The sequence below is a fragment of the Ctenocephalides felis genome, unplaced genomic scaffold, assembly GCF_003426905.1.
Source record: "Ctenocephalides felis isolate EL2017-DRISC unplaced genomic scaffold, ASM342690v1 CF-g0.4_SCAFFOLD_02217, whole genome shotgun sequence".
Classification (NCBI taxonomy): Eukaryota; Metazoa; Arthropoda; class Insecta; order Siphonaptera; family Pulicidae; genus Ctenocephalides; species Ctenocephalides felis.
This window is the reverse complement of record NW_020538371.1, coordinates 2,626-21,088: the sequence shown is the minus strand read 5'-3', so window position 1 is coordinate 21,088 and position 18,463 is coordinate 2,626. Positions and strand designations below refer to the sequence as shown.

General features: G+C 33.8%; 1 protein-coding gene across 1 annotated transcript; it reads left to right on the top strand.

Annotated features, from left to right (window-relative positions):
• Positions 1-9,096: 9,096 nt before the first annotated feature.
• On the top strand, positions 9,097-9,471 carry LOC113380564 (protein ZBED8-like). Its single transcript, XM_026619748.1, has one exon. It carries the CDS (start codon positions 9,097-9,099, stop codon positions 9,469-9,471), a length of 375 nt encoding a protein of 124 aa, XP_026475533.1.
• The last annotated feature ends 8,992 nt before the right edge of the window (positions 9,472-18,463 follow it).

The following is an 18,463-nucleotide window of genomic DNA, read 5'->3' as shown; positions in this document are numbered from 1 at the left end:
AAGATTAAAATGGGAAAACTGCAATTTGGTGTCTTTGGATAAAGCTCCAGCTATGCTGGGTCATATTAATGGTTTTTCAGTTTTTGTAAGGGAAAATAACCCAGCCTCATACAACATACCTCAGAAAAAATGGATGTGCGTGTGTGTTTTGTGTGTCCGCATTTTTTCGCTCATGTTTTTGGGCGCACGGATTAACCGATTTGAATGGTTTATTCAACATTCGGTTCCTATTGATGCGGAGATATGCTGATTAGTATTTGGCAAAGGCAGGTCCAGCCGTTACGGAGATACGGAGTAAAGAGTGCAGAAAATAGAAATCAAGTTTTTGAGAGAACGGAGTATCCCATTTGAGTGATCCAAAAAACATTCAATTTGTAATGATTGGAAGAAGTAGTGCTTAGGTTTTGGCAAAGACACGTCCAGCCATGTCGAAGATACAGAGCTAAATGTGCAAAAAATGGCTGTTTTTGAGAAACCTAAGCATCCGATTTAAATGATTAAAAAAACTTGCTGTTTGTGTTGACAAAACAATTGCTTTTGGAAAAGAAAAATATTTCAATTTTTTTTTCGAAAAATGTTTCTTTGTATATCGAAAATAATTCAGATTTTATTTTAATTCTGGCTAAAGTTCTAAAACTTACTTATATACTTCAAATAAATAATTTTAACTAAGCAATTCAGCTTATATATATCTTATGAATATTATACAATGTTACAGTATTTATAATAATCTAATTGAAAACATTTAAAATTCCTCGAACATTTCGTCACGGTGCGGAAAGTTCCAGCAATTTACCTTAAGGCATGATGCCATACACTACTAGTTTATTTATGTATTAGGAGGATTATCATGAAAAATATATTTATTCATAAAACATATAGTTTTCACTTGTTTCCTTATATTGTTTCCTTCAAACCTTTTGTCTCAGCCTTTTTCAAAGTTTAGAAGTAACAAACAATGTAGCAAACCGTTAATCTGCGGGTTAAGATGGTTATACAGAAATATGCTGCAAACAGATTCCAATTATAGGCTCTTTTAGTTATTTTTTGTGCGGTAATGAGAGGTTGCACAAAAACATTTTGGGGTAATGGTTCCAAAAGTTCCCCGACCACTGACCTAGAGTAATAAAATAATTATACCCTAGGCACTAGCTAGTTGCAAAAAACTCAATCCTTCTGCACGTATATCTTGAACCATTAACATCTTACAAATAAATACTAAATATTTACTTATTTTTCAATTAAGTTATTTTATATCAGGCTGATATAGCCATTTTAATAATAAATTATATCTAGTCCTTCGAAGTAATAGATTGTTCGTATTGTCGTGTATAATTTCCCAAATGTACCTTCGACTCGAGCATAGGTCCCATCTACGCAACAACACTACTACCACTATGCCGTCCGGCGACACCACAGTGGAGTCGTGCGCAAACTAGTGGTCAACAGCCGGCAGAATTAGCATTTATCACATACGTATCGTACAAAACATATAATTTAGAACATACGACCCTCACGATAACTCATCATTCCACGATAATTCAGTAAAATGAAGATAATTTACCGATCATATTTTTTATGTATTATGCTGCCCTCTCTTGTAGGCAATGGATGTTAATTATATTTATAAAGCATATGTTCGTAACACCGTATCGAAATTTAGTTGTGGAAATTGCAACCATAGATAAATAAGCATATCTATGTACCTTTTTTACATTATCTATGGTACCTACACTCTCAGTAACGTGATCTTTGTTGTATGTACACTTTTGTTGTTTGGATTCGAAAGCCATTTATCGTTTGGAGCTCTGTGATATTTATATTTGTTGTGCGCTGCAGTAATTTACAACTGAAATTATAATCCGCTGAAAAATATTTTTTGTGCTAAATCAGGTAATTATTTACAAATCAATTGGTATAGCTAGTAGTTTCTGCTTGTATTTTTAAAAGTATTTTATTTATTCGATTTCGAACAAGATGAGGAACATAAGTTCTGATGAAGATACAAGAAGACTACAGGCTAAAAAGCCGAAACTTTATGCACGTAGAAAGCAAAAATTTTTGAGAGAATGGATGAATGATACAAAGTTCAACACGTGGTTAATGCCAGATGTATCAAACAAGTTTAAAGCTAGATGCAGATTATGTAATACATCGTTTACTGCTGAGCTCACGGTAATTAAAAATCATGACAAATCTAAAAGTCATTTGTCATCAATCACTTCGGCTTCGAATCAAAAATCAATTCAATCATTTACTCAAAAAAAAGTGGAAACATCATTTGATAACAAGGCAACACGTGCAGAAATAAAACTTTGTGAATTTCTAGCTGAGCACAATCTTCCTTTTCGGTTAATGGACCACCTGACACCTCTTTTAAAAGATTGCTTTCCAGATTCAAAAATCGCCCAGGATTTGAGGTTAAAATCATGAAAGTCTGCTGCTGTAGTGTCAAACGTAATTGGAGCAACTGAAAAAGAAGATTTATCTATAAAGTTAAAAAATGTATTATTTAGTGTTCTAAATGACGAGTCAACTGACATTTCTAGGACACAAAATTTATGCATTGTTGTTAGATTTTATGATGCTGAGCCAGGCAAAATCACCAGTCGCTTTTGGGTGTTGTATCAGATTTTTAATGAAGAAGATAAATCATCTGAAGCATCAGCAAAACATATTTTTAACTGCGTTGAGAAATCTTTTGAAAAATACTCAGTTCCACTCACAAATATCATTGGGCTTGGATCAGATGGGTGTGATACTATGATGGGGGATAAAAACTCAGTAAGAACGATTTGAGCAGAGATGTCCTAGAATTTACATAATGAAATGCCTGTGTCACTCATTACTGAATTACCCCCAGAATGTGAGAAATTACCACAGCTGGTTCATAATCATTTTTCAGTGAGCTCAAAACGCCAATATGCATACAAAAGAATTCAATCGATTTTGGATTTGAAACAGCATAAAATTTTACAACCTGCTCAGACCCGCTAGTTATCACTTCGAGCAGTGGTAGAACGAGTGGAAGGCATTAATTTTATATTTCAATCAATTAAATTATGAAGAGGAATACAGGAAGATGAGTAAAAGAAAAAAAGATGATAGTGGTGGAACAGATGAAAATGAATATGAAGTTGCAAGAATACTTCAATACTTGCGAAATCCCATAATAAAGCTCTACTATCATTTTTTATTGTGGATTTTACCTAACTTCACGAATTTAAACAAGTTATTCCAGTCCGAAAACCCTATTATTATGTCAGTTCATAAGAAAATTAGTATGACATATTTTATTTTATTTTATAGGATTTATTAAAAACATATATGGATGATGACTACGTAAATAAAACACCCATATATAATATTGAACCATCGGATCAGACTAAATTTAAGAATATTCAAAATATTTATGTTGGAGTAGAAGTTTTTAAATATTTTAATCAAGCAGACTTTTCAAAACATCCTCGTTTACAAGAAAAATTACATTTTCTTGCAAAATTCAGGAAGTTTATAATTCGAAGATGTGAAGAAATAAAAAAAACGATTCGATTTCAATGATACTATATTGAAAAATTTATCAGTAATGGATCCTGCGGAGGCAATGAATGGTAAAACAGTAATCACTACGCCAAGTTTGCTTCCATTGTTGAGTAAACTGCCCCGATTATTAAACCCAAGCCAAAGTCAAATTATTGATAATGAATGGCGAAAATTCCAGAATTTTGAATTGCCGGATGACATTAGTCTTGATGATCCAGAAGATCATTTTTGGCACAAAATTTTAATTTACAAAGATAAGGAAGAGGTTTGGAGTTTTGAAAACTTAGCTAAATTTTTCTTAAATGTTATGTCATTACCTCATGCTAATGCCGAATGTAAGCGAATATTTAGCAAGATTGGATTAATAAAATGCCAAACACGCAACAAATTGGTAACTAATACACTTAACGGGCTATTGTTAAGTAGTCAGCGAATCAACCATAACTGCGTTGGTTACGAACCATCTAAAGATGAATTTTGTAAAATGAAGAAATCTTTATATGCTACTTCCACAAGCAATAGTGAAAGCCACTCTATTGATACTAATACCAGTGATGCTGACCAACCAAACGTCGATCTGGATGACATATCATATTTTAGTTAAAAAAATTTGTATTTATTGTATATAATATATAGATTTATAATTGTATAAATGTCATTTAATAAATAAAAAAGTAAATCGTCTAATTTTAATTTTAACAAACGTCAAAAAAACCTTTGATGAATTTTTAAAATTAAACTACTTGTCGTAAGGCAGTATTATTTCAGTAAGTTCTATAAGACCATGATATATATCGCCAAAAAAAGTTCCATAAAATTCGGTTTCAATTTTTCTGCAACAATTAATTACAAGAAAACGGTTCGATAGATTTTCACCTAAAACTAAATGTAGCACCAACTAAAACTAATCCGTATCATTCCCAAATAATATCTTTTAAAAAGTTTTTGATTTTTTAAAATCGATTCGGTGGTATGAGCTTAAATATGGACGAAAAGTTTAACAATTTTATCCAAATTACAAAGAAATAGCTCGGCCGATTGCTGCACAAAACTAAGAAAAGATAATCCACATTAAAATACTTTGATTGGCTTTTAAATTTTTGACATTGGTTCAGGCGTTTTTGAGCAAGCTTCGAGGAAAGTTATAATTTTGACAAACGCCAAAAAAATTACACTAATTTTTGCAAACTTTTCGACGATTTTTTTAAATTAAACGACTTGCCGTAGGACCCTAATATTTCAGTATGATTGAAAAGACTGTAGCGGCCCTGCAAATGACCACCATGAGAATGGTAACCAATGGTACAATGGCCAATAGAAAACATCCAAGTGATTAAGGTTAGGGTATATAACTTAACTTAGACCCATGATCGAATACCTATTCACTTATCACTTGTATTGTAACAATATTACATTCCGCCGCGCATTGCAGAAAATTGTATTGTTTAAATTCAAAGGTAAGTAGTATTTGTTAATATCGTCACGTTTATATTGTCACGAGTGACTCGTTTTCGTAGGTATGTTATTAGTTAACTTTTGTTTTAGGTACCTACAAGTGTTTTTGACATGGCTTCTACTCCATCTGGCAAAAAGCGCACTTATAAAGAAGCATTTCTACAATGGGGTTTCACTAGCATCTCAGACAAAAATATAGAAAAGCCTCAGTGTGTTTTATGTAATAAAGTGCATAATTCAGAAAGCATAAAACCGAACAAATTAAAAGAACATTTTGCTACAGTTCACAAGCAGTTTGCAGATAAAAATATAGATTTTTTTAAGAAAAAGGAGAAGATTCTGAAGTTTTCGCGCATGGATTCTACAGGCAACATACAGAAAGCAAATGAATCATGCCTAGGGCTTCCAATACCGTACAAAAATCTGAATACTACCGGTATTTGAAAAATGAAATTCCGGGATCCCGGTTTTAATACCGGTATTGTCGATGAAAAATTAAATAGTTATATTTTTACTTACTTCAGTTGTTACATTGACATATTAACAAATAATATATGAAATCTAACAAATATTGGCCTGAAATGAGTACATATTATTTATTTATTACATAAGGAGTAGAAGTAGATAGAAACAAATAACGTGTCAGTAAAAAATATATATTTTTCTATGTTACATTTTACATTCTACATTTATAATAAGAATTCATTATTTAATAATATATTTAAGAAAATAAATTATAATTCATGGCTAACGTTTTGCTTAATAAAATATGCTCTTAAGAAACATAAACAATCAATTGTTTGATCATCAAGCGAGGACCGAATTTTATTACAAATATAACCAGCCGCCGAAAAAGCTCTTTCCGATTCTACACTTGTTGGTACAATTGTAATTAAGAAACTAGCTGTAAGTGGAATTCTGTCTTAAGGCAATTAGGGCATCGTGCCTTAAGGCAAATTGCTGGAACTTCCCGTACCAAAAATTATTATTTTTTTTAAAAACGATTAACATTTTTGAAAAAAAATTACTTTGGAAAATTAAGATTTTTGAGAAACTATAAATTGGACAAAAAATTAGTTTTTTTTGAAAAAAAAAATTTAAAAAAAAAAATTTTTTTTTTCTTTATTTTGACATATTGTGGAAGATCTAAACTCTTTTTTCAAAGCAATCGTACTGCTTTAACTACATAGGGACAAAATATAAAGCGCGTAAGCGCCGCGTCGCTGTCTAACGCATAAGCATTGGTACGGAACCCATAGGAATGTTAACAAAATGTATACTTATTGTTAAAATCTCTATAAAATATCTGATAATTTGATGTGCATATGTCTAATGATCATTTTTGACCGCCAAATGGCTCATTTTTTTACTTTTTTCTCTATATCTCCGAAACCGCTGGACCTACCTTCATGAAAGTTGTATCGATTCTTCATCTTGTCAATACAAATAAAATGTTTTTTGAATTATTCAAATCGGACGCTCCGTTCTCTTAAAAACTGAGTTACCGTTTTCGGAACTTTTTGCCCCGTATCTTCGGAACGGCTTGACCTGCCTTTGCCAAAAACTAATCAGCACGTCTCCTTATCAATACGGATCGAATGTTTTTTGAATTATTCAAATCGGTTGATCCGTGTTCCCGAAATCGTCGACGAAAATTTGTATCCGCACATACATACACACATACATACATACACACACACACATACACACACACACACACACACATACATACATCCATTTTTTCTAAGGTATGCCAAAATGTTCAGAAACCTCTGAAACGTAAAGATATATAAAAATTTTCATTTTCGATTTTTTTGCGATTACTATAACTTACCCTACGGGAAGTTAATTATACATATTTTGTAGGTTCGTTCTTTTTATTCCTGTTTTTTCAAAAAAAAAGTAATTTCATCTTTTATTTTTTGTTCACACACACGGGTGAAGTATTTATTTTAATATTTTTTAATTACACACTAACTTAATTAACTTTGATTTAGATACTCACTTATAAATATCATAAGTTCAAATTAAACACAATATTCACACAATATTAAACACACTGTTCTTCATATAAACATTTATTTTCCCGCAACTTTGAGATGTTAATGTTATCTACACGAAATTTACACAACTGCCTACTTAAAGTTACATTTTGCCTTTATATAACATTTTATTTAGTTTAAGGGAATTCACTTGATTTTGAATATGATCAATAGAATTTCTTTATATGTGTGAGTGCAAGTCAAGTTATTACCCGTTCGGATTTCTCGGGAATTACTGCGATGTGTGCAATTCATCGATAAAAGCTTATTACAATGTTGACTATTTTTATATTGAATGCAATACAATTGAGAATATGATTCATTATGTGGTGTGTTTCTACTATATTAGTTATTAATATTAACTAATTAAGCGTTGGGCCATAACAATACACTTCGCAAATTCTCAATATGTTGTCAGCGACACGCAATTTAAACAACTGCCGTTCTTACTTATGTAAAATGGTTTATATATAATAAATAAAGAATTATATCTCATCGATTACATATTATGTTTGAAAATAATTGATAGCGAATTCGATATAGGAACGAGGCACTGAACGCATAATAACTTTTGTAAATGAACCCTTTTATTAGCTGGCTGCCACACATAATATATAAACAATCGCTTTATCTTGCCTCAGCTGAGTCAAGCTGAGTCGGCAATACACAATACATAGTTTGGAAACTAAAACTTGATATGTGTTTTGCGTAAGTTGAATTTTTGATAGAATACTGGTAATACCGTAATACCGGTATTATTTGCATCAATACCGGTATTGAATACCGGACAAAAATCGTCCGGGATCCCGGTATTCGGGATTACGGAAACCCGGTATTGTAAGCCCTAATCATGCCTTCAAGTTTCATACAAAATTGCTTATCGCACCGCACGTAATAAAAAACCACACACTAAAGGAGAGGACCTCATCAAACCTTGCTATTAGATGCGGCAACACTTGTTATAGGTGAGCAACATGCAGCTAAGATTAAACAAATATCACTCTCAAACAATACCATTCAAAGACGCATATGTGAAATAAGTGCCGATATTTTAGCAACCGTTATTGCTGAAATAAAGGAAAGTCCTATGTTTGCACTGAAGTTGGACGAGTCCACAGATGTTGCTTCGTGTTCACAATTATTAATGTTCGCATGATACATAAAAATGATGATGTAAAGGAGGAATATTTGTTCTGCAAGTCTTTGCCCACTACTACTCGTGGCGAAGACGTATTTCAAACGCTAAAAGAGTTTATTGAGGAAAATGTCCTGGACTGGTTAAAGCTGGTTGGTATTTATACAGACGGTTCCATGATGGGCATCCGTTCTGGTTTTCAGTCACTTGTGAAACAAGTTGCTCCTCAAGTTTTCCACTATCATTGATACAACGTTACGCTTTGGCTGTAAAAACACTCCCACCAGATTTGCTAAACACGTTGAGTGATATAGTAAAAATTGTTAATCATATTCGAGACAGCGCTACTAACTGAAGATTATTTAAAGTTTTGTGCGATGAAGTTGGTGTTACATTTAATGCACTTTTGTACCATACAGAGATACGTTGGTTATCAAGAGACAAAGTTCTAAGTAGAGTCTATGAATTACGAGAAGAAATTGGATTGTTTTTTGAAAACCAGAGAACACAAACAGGCAAAGAATATTATGCAAAAATTAAACACCATATATTTGTTCTAAAAATAGCGTACCTTGCTGATTTTTTTACTGAAATTAATAATCTGAATATTTCACTGCAAGGAAATGAAACAAATAATTTTATGCTGCAGGATAAAATCGCAAGCTTTTTACGCAAATTGGAATTTTACCAACGCAGAGTTCAAGCTGGTGATGTGTCAATGTTTACACAACTAAGTGAACAATTACTAAATAATAAACGAGACAAAATCACATTTGAAAATTCTGTGGTTTAACACTTAACTGCTGTTATAAACTCACTGCAGCAATATTTTCCCGACATGGACATTCGTGAGTGCTACTCCTGGATTTTAAGACCATTTTCTACTTGCGTAGATATATTCAAGGAGGAAGATGTGCCAGCATGTGTCTCGGGCTGCGTGAAAATAACTTATTGAAAGTTGATTTTCAAAATGATAAACTCTGCACATTTTGGCGAAAAGCAGCTGCAGAATATACCATCATAGCTGACAGAGCTTTAAAGATCTTGATTGCATTTGCTACAACTTACAGATGTGAAACTGGTTTCTCAGCTTTTCTTATATTAAAAACAAAAGTAAGGAATCGTATGAACATTGAGCATGATATGAGATGCTCTTTGAGTGAAGCTGAACCTAATATTGTGAAACTTGCGACACTTAACTCAACGCAAAACAATTTCAACCTTCGCACTAGTATTAGAGTACTTACATATAACTTTATATTACTAGCATGGCTGGTAATCTCCGAACAAATGTAGAGAACCGTGTTTTGAAATGGCTTAGTATTCGAATTGATTGAAGAACGGCGCCACTATTTACAATTTGATACATCGGAAAGAAAAATAGATGGCTGCACTCATATATAAATGAGCATGGCTGCACTACTAATCGGCGTTCCTTGTGGGAAAAACCCATCAGAAAATCATACATTTGATCGCCATTTTATGTCTAAGTTGTGATAGCTTCTTGTAGTTCGATTATATTTGTTTATCTGTTAAGCGTTGTGGTTACCTTGTTTTGGTAATTATTTTTTTTACTTATTATTAAGCTAAAATGGTAAAGTGTAACGTACCAAATTATGTTAACACCAGAAATAATAAAAAGATGCATGTCTTTCCAGCATCTAATGATCAAGTATGTATATAATGATGTATTATGTTTGTATAATGAATATGAATATGATGAAAATACTATGAAAATGTTCTAGATGTTTTCAGTTTGGGTGCAGAGGACAAACAATCCTTTAATGGATGAGGTAACCCCTTTGGTTTGTGGCAAAAATCGACATATTTGTGACGCGCATTTCACAAATATTTGCAAAGTGGAATATTTGTCAACAAATTCAAAGACAAATCTAAAAGTTAACGCCCTGCCGACTCTAAATATGCCACGTTAGTATTATAAATATATGAATAAATAAATTTATTTTTAATGGAAATGCTGACTTCATATTTTGCTTGGTATTTATAGGATTCACTGGAGACCCATACTTAGAGAAGAATTGTCTCATGGATAGAGCTAGATTCCGTAAGGATAATGATAATATATATATATACAGTACAGGCCAAAAGTTTCCGGACACATGAAAAAAATCTCATTTTCTGAATTTTTAGCTATATTTTTCATATAAAAATAATTTTTTTCAAGTTAGTTTTGTACATTCTACGTAGTATTAATATTTGGTGACTGATTTGTAACCAATTTGTGAGAAATGTCGGACTAATTAGCAATGAAAATGTTAAAATGTCACAGTCGATTTTCCTGAATATGACCACCCTTTGTTTTGATCACTGCAGCGCATATTTTTGGTAATCTTTTGACGAGTTTTTGCAATGTTTGCGCAGGTATGTTCTTCCAGGACTCGTTAAGGCAATTCCACAGGACAGGGAGGCTGGTTGGATGCAAATCCTTCACGCGGCGTTTAAGCTCGTCCCACAACAGCTCTATTGGATTAACTCCATTATTTGAAGTATTTTTTCGTCTTGTTTTCGCTTCAAATAATTGACAAAGAGTCAGGAAGCGTGTTTAGGGTCATTATCTTGTTGAAAAATAAATTTTGGACCAATTAAATTAAGACCAGATGGAATGGCGTGGCGCTGAAGTATGGTATGATACTGTTCTTTCTTCAAAGTTCCATCTATTTTGACAAGCGATTCGACTCCATTGAATCTAAAACAACCCCAAGACATTACTAAACCACCACCGTGCTTCACCTTTATCTAAATACACTTAGAATTGAGTCTTTCATTACCCTTCCTACGTCGATGATTTCCGAAAAGTTCGAATTTTGACTCATCCGTCCATAAAACTGATTTCCATTGATCGATGGTCCAATTTAAGTGGGTTTTGGCAAATTGCAATCTCTTTTGGTTATTTACTGCTCGCAGAAGTGGTTTTTTGAGTGGCCTGCACAATCGCCGGATCTTAATCCAATAGAGCTGTTGTGGGACGAGCTTAAACGCCGCGTGAAGGATTTGCATCCAACCAGCCTCCCTGTCCTGTGGAATTGCCTTAACGAGTCCTGGAAGAACATACCTGCGCAAACATTGCAAAAACTCGTCAAAAGATTACCAAAAATATGCGCTGCAGTGATCAAAACAAAGGGTGGTCATATTCAGGAAAATCGGCTGTGACATTTTAACATTTTCATTGCTAATTAGTCCGGCATTTCTCACAAATTGGTTACAAATCAGTCACTAAATATTAATACTACATAGAATGTACAAAACTAACTTGAATAAAATTATTTTTATATGAAAAATATAGCTAAAAACTCAGAAAATGAGATTTTTCATGTGTCCGGAAACTTTTGGCCTGTACTGTATATATATATATATATATTAGGTTGGGCCGAATCATTATTGTAGTAAAATTAAGCGATATGGGCACCTTTTCATATGAAATATATGTGTTATTTAAATGAATTTTGACTTCAAAACCATATATCGCAAATAACTCTTTAGCCAGCGAAATTTTCAATAAAATACTGTTTTTAATAAGTTAATATATTAATTTAGGCATGTGAATAATTCAAATTGTGAGTTATATTTTAATTGATAGTTTGTACGGGGGTTTTTAAATCGGGTTTAGTTTGTTGTTATTTATTTCCATCAGAGTGCGCTAGTATTTTTTTATTATAATTCTCGAAGTTTCGAAAAGAATATATTAATGTGAAAAACTCGCATTAATCTTCATTCAGTTCTCCAGTTAGACGTGAAGTATCAATGGCGAATTCTTATTTAAATTCAGGCGCAAGTGCCAGTAATTTGAATCATATGCGCTCGCATGATCAAATTACATTTGGGGAAGCAAAAGAATTTACTGGAATAATCTTCCGACAAGTATGGAAATTATCAGGTATTATTTTTATTTGGCCGAAGAATCAAAAAAACAAAATAAAATGTTTTCATATAAAACATTTACTCCAAATGTGGTAACGAAATTGATTCAGACGTGGGAAAAAATTGATATTCCAATTATGGAGAAACGAAGTATCGCTAGAAAATTGAACCGATTGATTGATAAATATAAAAGTACAAATAAAAGCAAGTCTACCCAAGCATCATTTCAGGAGTTTGTAGAATCCACGAAAGAATTATTTTATATTGGAAAATGCAAATGCGATTTGCGAAGAATACTGTGTTCCTGCGGACTGATCCCAGCACACTTACAAGCGTTTATGATGGATCAACATAATGAGAGGAAATCTACGATACCAGAATATATTATAAAAATTGAAGATAAAGTATCAGCATCTACAATAACTAGCGATATTACTCCAGGTGAGACATATACTCCTGATGTTGGTTTTGAGTTTAAAAGCAGTTTGAAAAGTTCACAAAATACTTCTCATATAAAACGTGGACCATATAGTCGAAGATACAAAGCTCCAAACTATGCCTTAATATGCGACAGATTTGCAATCTCTGATAGAGTTGGTTCTGCCGTGGTGACAGCAATCCTGAAAGACCTGGACATAAAGGATGATTGGGGCAATCCTGTCATTATGGATAAAAATAAAAGCGTTCGTGAGAGGCAGAAAAATAGGCAAGCTCTACTCAAACGATATGATTCTTCTGAATTAATAGCATTTTCATTCGACGGCCGAAAAAATGATTCTATTACCATGGAAAAAATCGATAAGAAGTTTCACCCACGAATGATTAAAGAAGCGCATTTAGTTATTTTAAAGGAACCGAATTGCCAATTGTTGGGTTACACAAAATTGGAAAATGAAGATTCGGAAAGTAAAGTAATCAAATTGAACGAGTTTTTCGCCGATAAAGGAATAGCTCTCGATTCTTTGATAGGCATATGTTGCGATGGTGAACCAGCAAATACAGGCGTAAAAAATGGGATTTTACGTCGATTTGAAATTCAGTTAAATAGGCCTCTTCATTGGTTTGTGTGTCTTCTCCACTTTAACGAACTTCCACTTCGGCATTTATTTAACTATTTGGAAAAATCATTGACCACTGGACCACGAACAAAAACCGGAATATTAAGCAAACAAATTGAAACATGCGAAAATATACCGGTGAGTTATAACATATTTACTATTTGTTAATACTTTATGTTCAAATTCAATATAATTTATTTTTTCTTATTTACTTCCAGCCGGTAACAGACTTTGAAACGATCCCACTTGAAAATTTGGCTGATTTAAGTCCTGTTGAATCGACAACTGACTCAAGTTATTTAATAAAAATAGCTAAAGCAGTTGCTTCTGGAGAAGTATCGACAGACTTAGCTAACAAGAAACCGGGGCCAATAGCACATTCCCGATGGCTCACAAAGGCTAGTAGGTTACTTCGGTTATATGTAACTACTAATAAGCCATCCAAAAATTTGAAAATTCTGGCAAACTACGTGATGAAAGTATATATTCCAATGTACTTTAACATTAAATATTACAACTCTGTGGTGTACGGTAGTATATTATTTTATAAATTTATTAGCTGGACGCAATATTTAGACTCGAATTTAAGACAAATTGTGAACAATGTTGCTAAAGAAAACGCGTACTATGCTCACTCGGAAAATATTTTATTAGCAATGTTGTTCGATAATAAAAAGGAAATACGAGATTCAGCTATAAGAAAAATCTTATATTACCGTAATAATGTGGAAGACCTGACGCAATTGAGAGATTACAAAACACCCGAAATAAATTTCGAATGCACCGACTATACTAATATGATAGATATGGACGATTATTCAAATATATTCGAACCAGCCTTCACGCTAAATATACCTCATGAACATCTAGTACAATATCTACAAAGCAATGAGTGCCCATGGAGTGACCCTAAAATTCCCGTCCACATTCAGGGAACTGAGAGACATGTTCAATTACTGGCTAACGTATCAAAACGCGTATTAGAGCGAAATCGCGATGGAGTTATGACTGCAACACTACAATCTCGTAAAAAGCATCCTCGACTGGAAAGCAAGCAAGATTTCAGATATTAGTTTTTTGTAATTGTATTAGCTAAATGTAAGAAATTTTATTTTAAATAAAAATATAACTTAAAGAAATAAAAATGTGTTATTTAAACCATGACATGTAAATAAATAATATAATAAATATATGTTATTCCTAAAACCCAAAAACAATATTTTTCTACAAAAGAAGTTTGACCTGTTTCGATGCAAGATTCTAGGTTACGCTTTCTCGCGTTTTCACTAGTTTTTATCGATTTTCTCCGAAACGGTAAAAGATACGAAAAACTTTGTTCGTACGAAAGATGCAGAATAAAATTACGAATAAATGATATATAAATGGTTAAGTGTGTTCATATAATTTTTTCGAGATTTTCTAATATTTCTTTGCTAAGAACAAAATTTCAAGTCAGTTATCTCTATGGCAACTTTTCGGACACATCGCGCTTCAAGTCAGTTATCCCTATGGTAACTTTTCGGATACATCGCGCTTCAAGTCAGTTATCTCTATGGCAACTTTTCGGACACATCGCGCTTCAAGTCAGTTATCCCTATGGTAACTTTTCGGATACATCGCGCTTCAAGTCAGTTATCCCTATGGTAACTTTTCGGATACATCGCGCTTCAAGTCAGTTATCCCTATGGTAACTTTTCGGATACATCGCGCTTCAAGTCAGTTATCTCTATGGCAACTTTTCGGATGTTTTGCGAAATAATATGTATAAATACTGAATATTTTGTTATAAAAGATTTGAAATATTTGTAGATTGAAAGTTATTACTGATTTAGAGTATGATACAAAATTAAATAGAAATGTCAACTTGCACGTATTTTGTACATTGACAACTTACACGTATTTTACATAATTGTCAACTTGCACGTATTTTACATAATTGTCAACTTGCACGTATTCAAAAAGCCGAGAAATGTTCTTAACCTGTTTCGATGCAAGATTCTAGGTTACGCTTCTTTGCTAATGCCCCCTAACAGTTTACTTGATGTAGTTCGCGGTACCCGAGAAATATTTTAACCTGTTTCGATGCAAGATTCTAGGTTACGCTTCTTCGCTAATGTCCCCTAACAGTTTACTTGATGTAGTTCGCGGTACCCGAGAAATATTTTAACCTGTTTCGATGCAAGATTCTAGGTTACGCTTCTTCGCTAATGTCCCCTAACAGTTTACTTGATGTAGTTCGCGGTACCCGAGAAATATTTTAACCTGTTTCGATGCAAGATTCTAGGTTACGCTTCTTCGCTAATGTCCCCTAACAGTTTACTTGATGTAGTTCGCGGTACCCGTAAGTTACTGATATTAAAAAGCCGAGAAATGTTTTTAACCTGTTTTGTAGCAAGATTTTAGGTCAAGCTGAGTTACTATTTATTATAGATTTAGAGTATATTACAAAAATTAAATAAAAATGGCAACTTGCTCGTATTTTGCACATTAACAACTTGCACGTATTTTACACATTGACAACTTGCACGCATTTTCCATTATTGATAACTTATACGTACTTTGCTTATTAGCAACTTGTACGCATTTCATTTAATTGGTAACTTGTACGCATTTCCAAGAACTTGAAAAAACATTCTCCCTTATATAGAATTAAATAAAAGATATCATATATTCATAGTAAGAAATACGAAAAGTTTCTCTTAAAAACAAATACTCTTCGTTAACTCTCACAAATTTTATAACTATTTATATAGCCTTATAGTTATTTAAAGAAATAATGAATATTTCTAGTATCGGAATATGCCGATAAGTTTTGCCTAACGTGCTGACTTAGGCACGTTGTACAAAATAGCTAAGTAGATACCAAAGAAGTATCACATGTACAATATGTACAACTTTCTGAGGGTCAAGTCATACTGATTGTGGCATACTGCAATGCGACGGCTTAAGGCTTATGCTCTAAGAGCGTGGGGTGACGCCAAGCCAACATGACGAATCCCCAAGCCAAAGGCTGTGTTCCAGCAGATCGCAGCGTGGTAACTGCTCTACCAATACAACATCCCGCCTGGTACCTTAAAGTCGTCTATAAACGATTCCGAGTCTCTACATCGAACTAGTGAACCATGATCGACCGCTATAAAACGGCTAAAATGGCTCGTGCGATAACGGCGTGCGCCGAATACCTAATAAATCACATTGTATTGAGTCTTTCGACTCACGAGACTCCTCAAAATATCGTTGTTATCTAGAAAGGATATGGCCTTAGAGTCGTTCAGGCATACCCACGGATGGTAGCTTTGCACCACGTCCGAGCCTGCGGTTCCTCTCGTACTAAGCAGAAATTCTATCGCAACGACAATTCATCAGTAGGGTAAAACTAACCTGTCTCACGACGGTCTAAACCCGGCAACTTTTATAAATTCTGCGCTTACACAGAGGCTAGACCTTTAACAACCGTCGAAACGGCGGTCCGTATATAACATTAGCGGTCTGCGACCCAGTTTATTTAGTCTCTTTACCCTTCGTTAGATTGAAACTTCGGGGCAAATTCATCGTCATAACTCACTTTTATTCTCGCTCGGAGAGTATTGAGTTGATTGCATTTGTATATTTTATTTTCCGCATAAGAGTCTTTGCGTCAACGACACATGCCCGCGGATATGCTGTACAGTATGGTTGAACACTTATAAATAAGGTCCAGAACCCGGCCGTAAACCGACATCCGAACATATACGACGTATATAATTCCAAACACGGTCTACGACATTATTAAAAGTAACGCCGCTATATAGTTGACAGGCTAAAAGTATCGAATATAATGTATAAAATACACCGGGGATAATATTCAAACCTGCCTGAACAACACAGCGAACTTTTGCCAAAAGTTGATCGCATCGCATACGACGCGATCTATCCCCCTAGAAGGCGCGCGCGCCACACCGTAAGTATTAAGACCGAGTCCCAAGCGATGTGCATTTGACCTGCGGCGAGGGCCTGCTCGCGCTTACGGTGTGAATCGTCAAGACAAAAGTCTGGGAAAATTTCGAACTGCGAACCCTTATGATAGAAAAATTTTTGTCGAAAATTTTTTGTTAGATGTTCAAACAGTTTTATATATATGGACAATATGAATTCAGTTAATTATTGAGTTTTTAGGTGTTTTTTGGGTTTTTTTTAAACTTTTGTATAAAATTATGTATTTATTGATTTTTATAGATCTCAATGAATATAAAACGAATTATATATAGTTATATTATTTTTTATAATTATTTGTTTAAATTTCTAATTTTACAATAAATGTTCAAACCAGTTTTCCTCGATTTTCTCTTAAACCGTAAAAGATACGAAAAAACTTTGTTCGTACGAAAGATGCAGAATAAAATTAGAATAAAATGGTATATGAAATGGTTAAGTGTGTTCATATAATTTTTCGAGATTTTTCCGATTTTCCTGAAATTTTACGACGGCAACTCGCCTGTAGGCCACACCGTTCGGAATTCGAAGTTGCGATATATGGGAAAAAACTAAGAATTTTGAGACCTTTCTAACGATATATAATACTTTATATGTTTTCTTTACAGAAAATCGAATCGTGAAGAGTATTGCTAACTCCACCACACTTTGCATTTTGACAAGTTAACATCTACACATATTGCTCTATAACATGAAAACCGTAAAAGATACGAAAAAACTTTGTTCGTACGAAAGATGCAGAATAAAATTACGAATAAAATGATATATAAATGGTTAAGTTGTTCATATAATTTTTTCGAGATTTTCTAATATTTCTTTGCTAAGAACAAAATTTCAAGTCAGTTATCTCTATGGCAACTTTTCGGACACATCGCGCTTCAAGTCAGTTATCCCTATGGTAACTTTTTCGGATACATCGCGCTTCAAGTCAGTTATCTCTATGGCAACTTTTCGGACACATCGCGCTTCAAGTCAGTTTATCCCTATGGTAACTTTTCGGATACATCGCGCTTCAAGTCAGTTATCCCTATGGCAACTTTTCGGATACATCGCGCTTCAAGTCAGTTATCTCTATGGCAACTTTTCGGACACATCGCGCTTCAAGTCAGTTATCCCTATGGTAACTTTTCGGATACATCGCGCTTCAAGTCAGTTATCTCTATGGCAACTTTTCGGACACATCGCGCTTCAAGTCAGTTATCCCTATGGTAACTTTTCGGATACATCGCGCTTCAAGTCAGTTATCCCTATGGTAACTTTTCGGATACATCGCGCTTCAAGTCAGTTATCTCTATGGCAACTTTTCGGACACATCGCGCTTCAAGTCAGTTATCTCTATGGCAACTTTTCGGACACATCGCGCTTCAAGTCAGTTATCC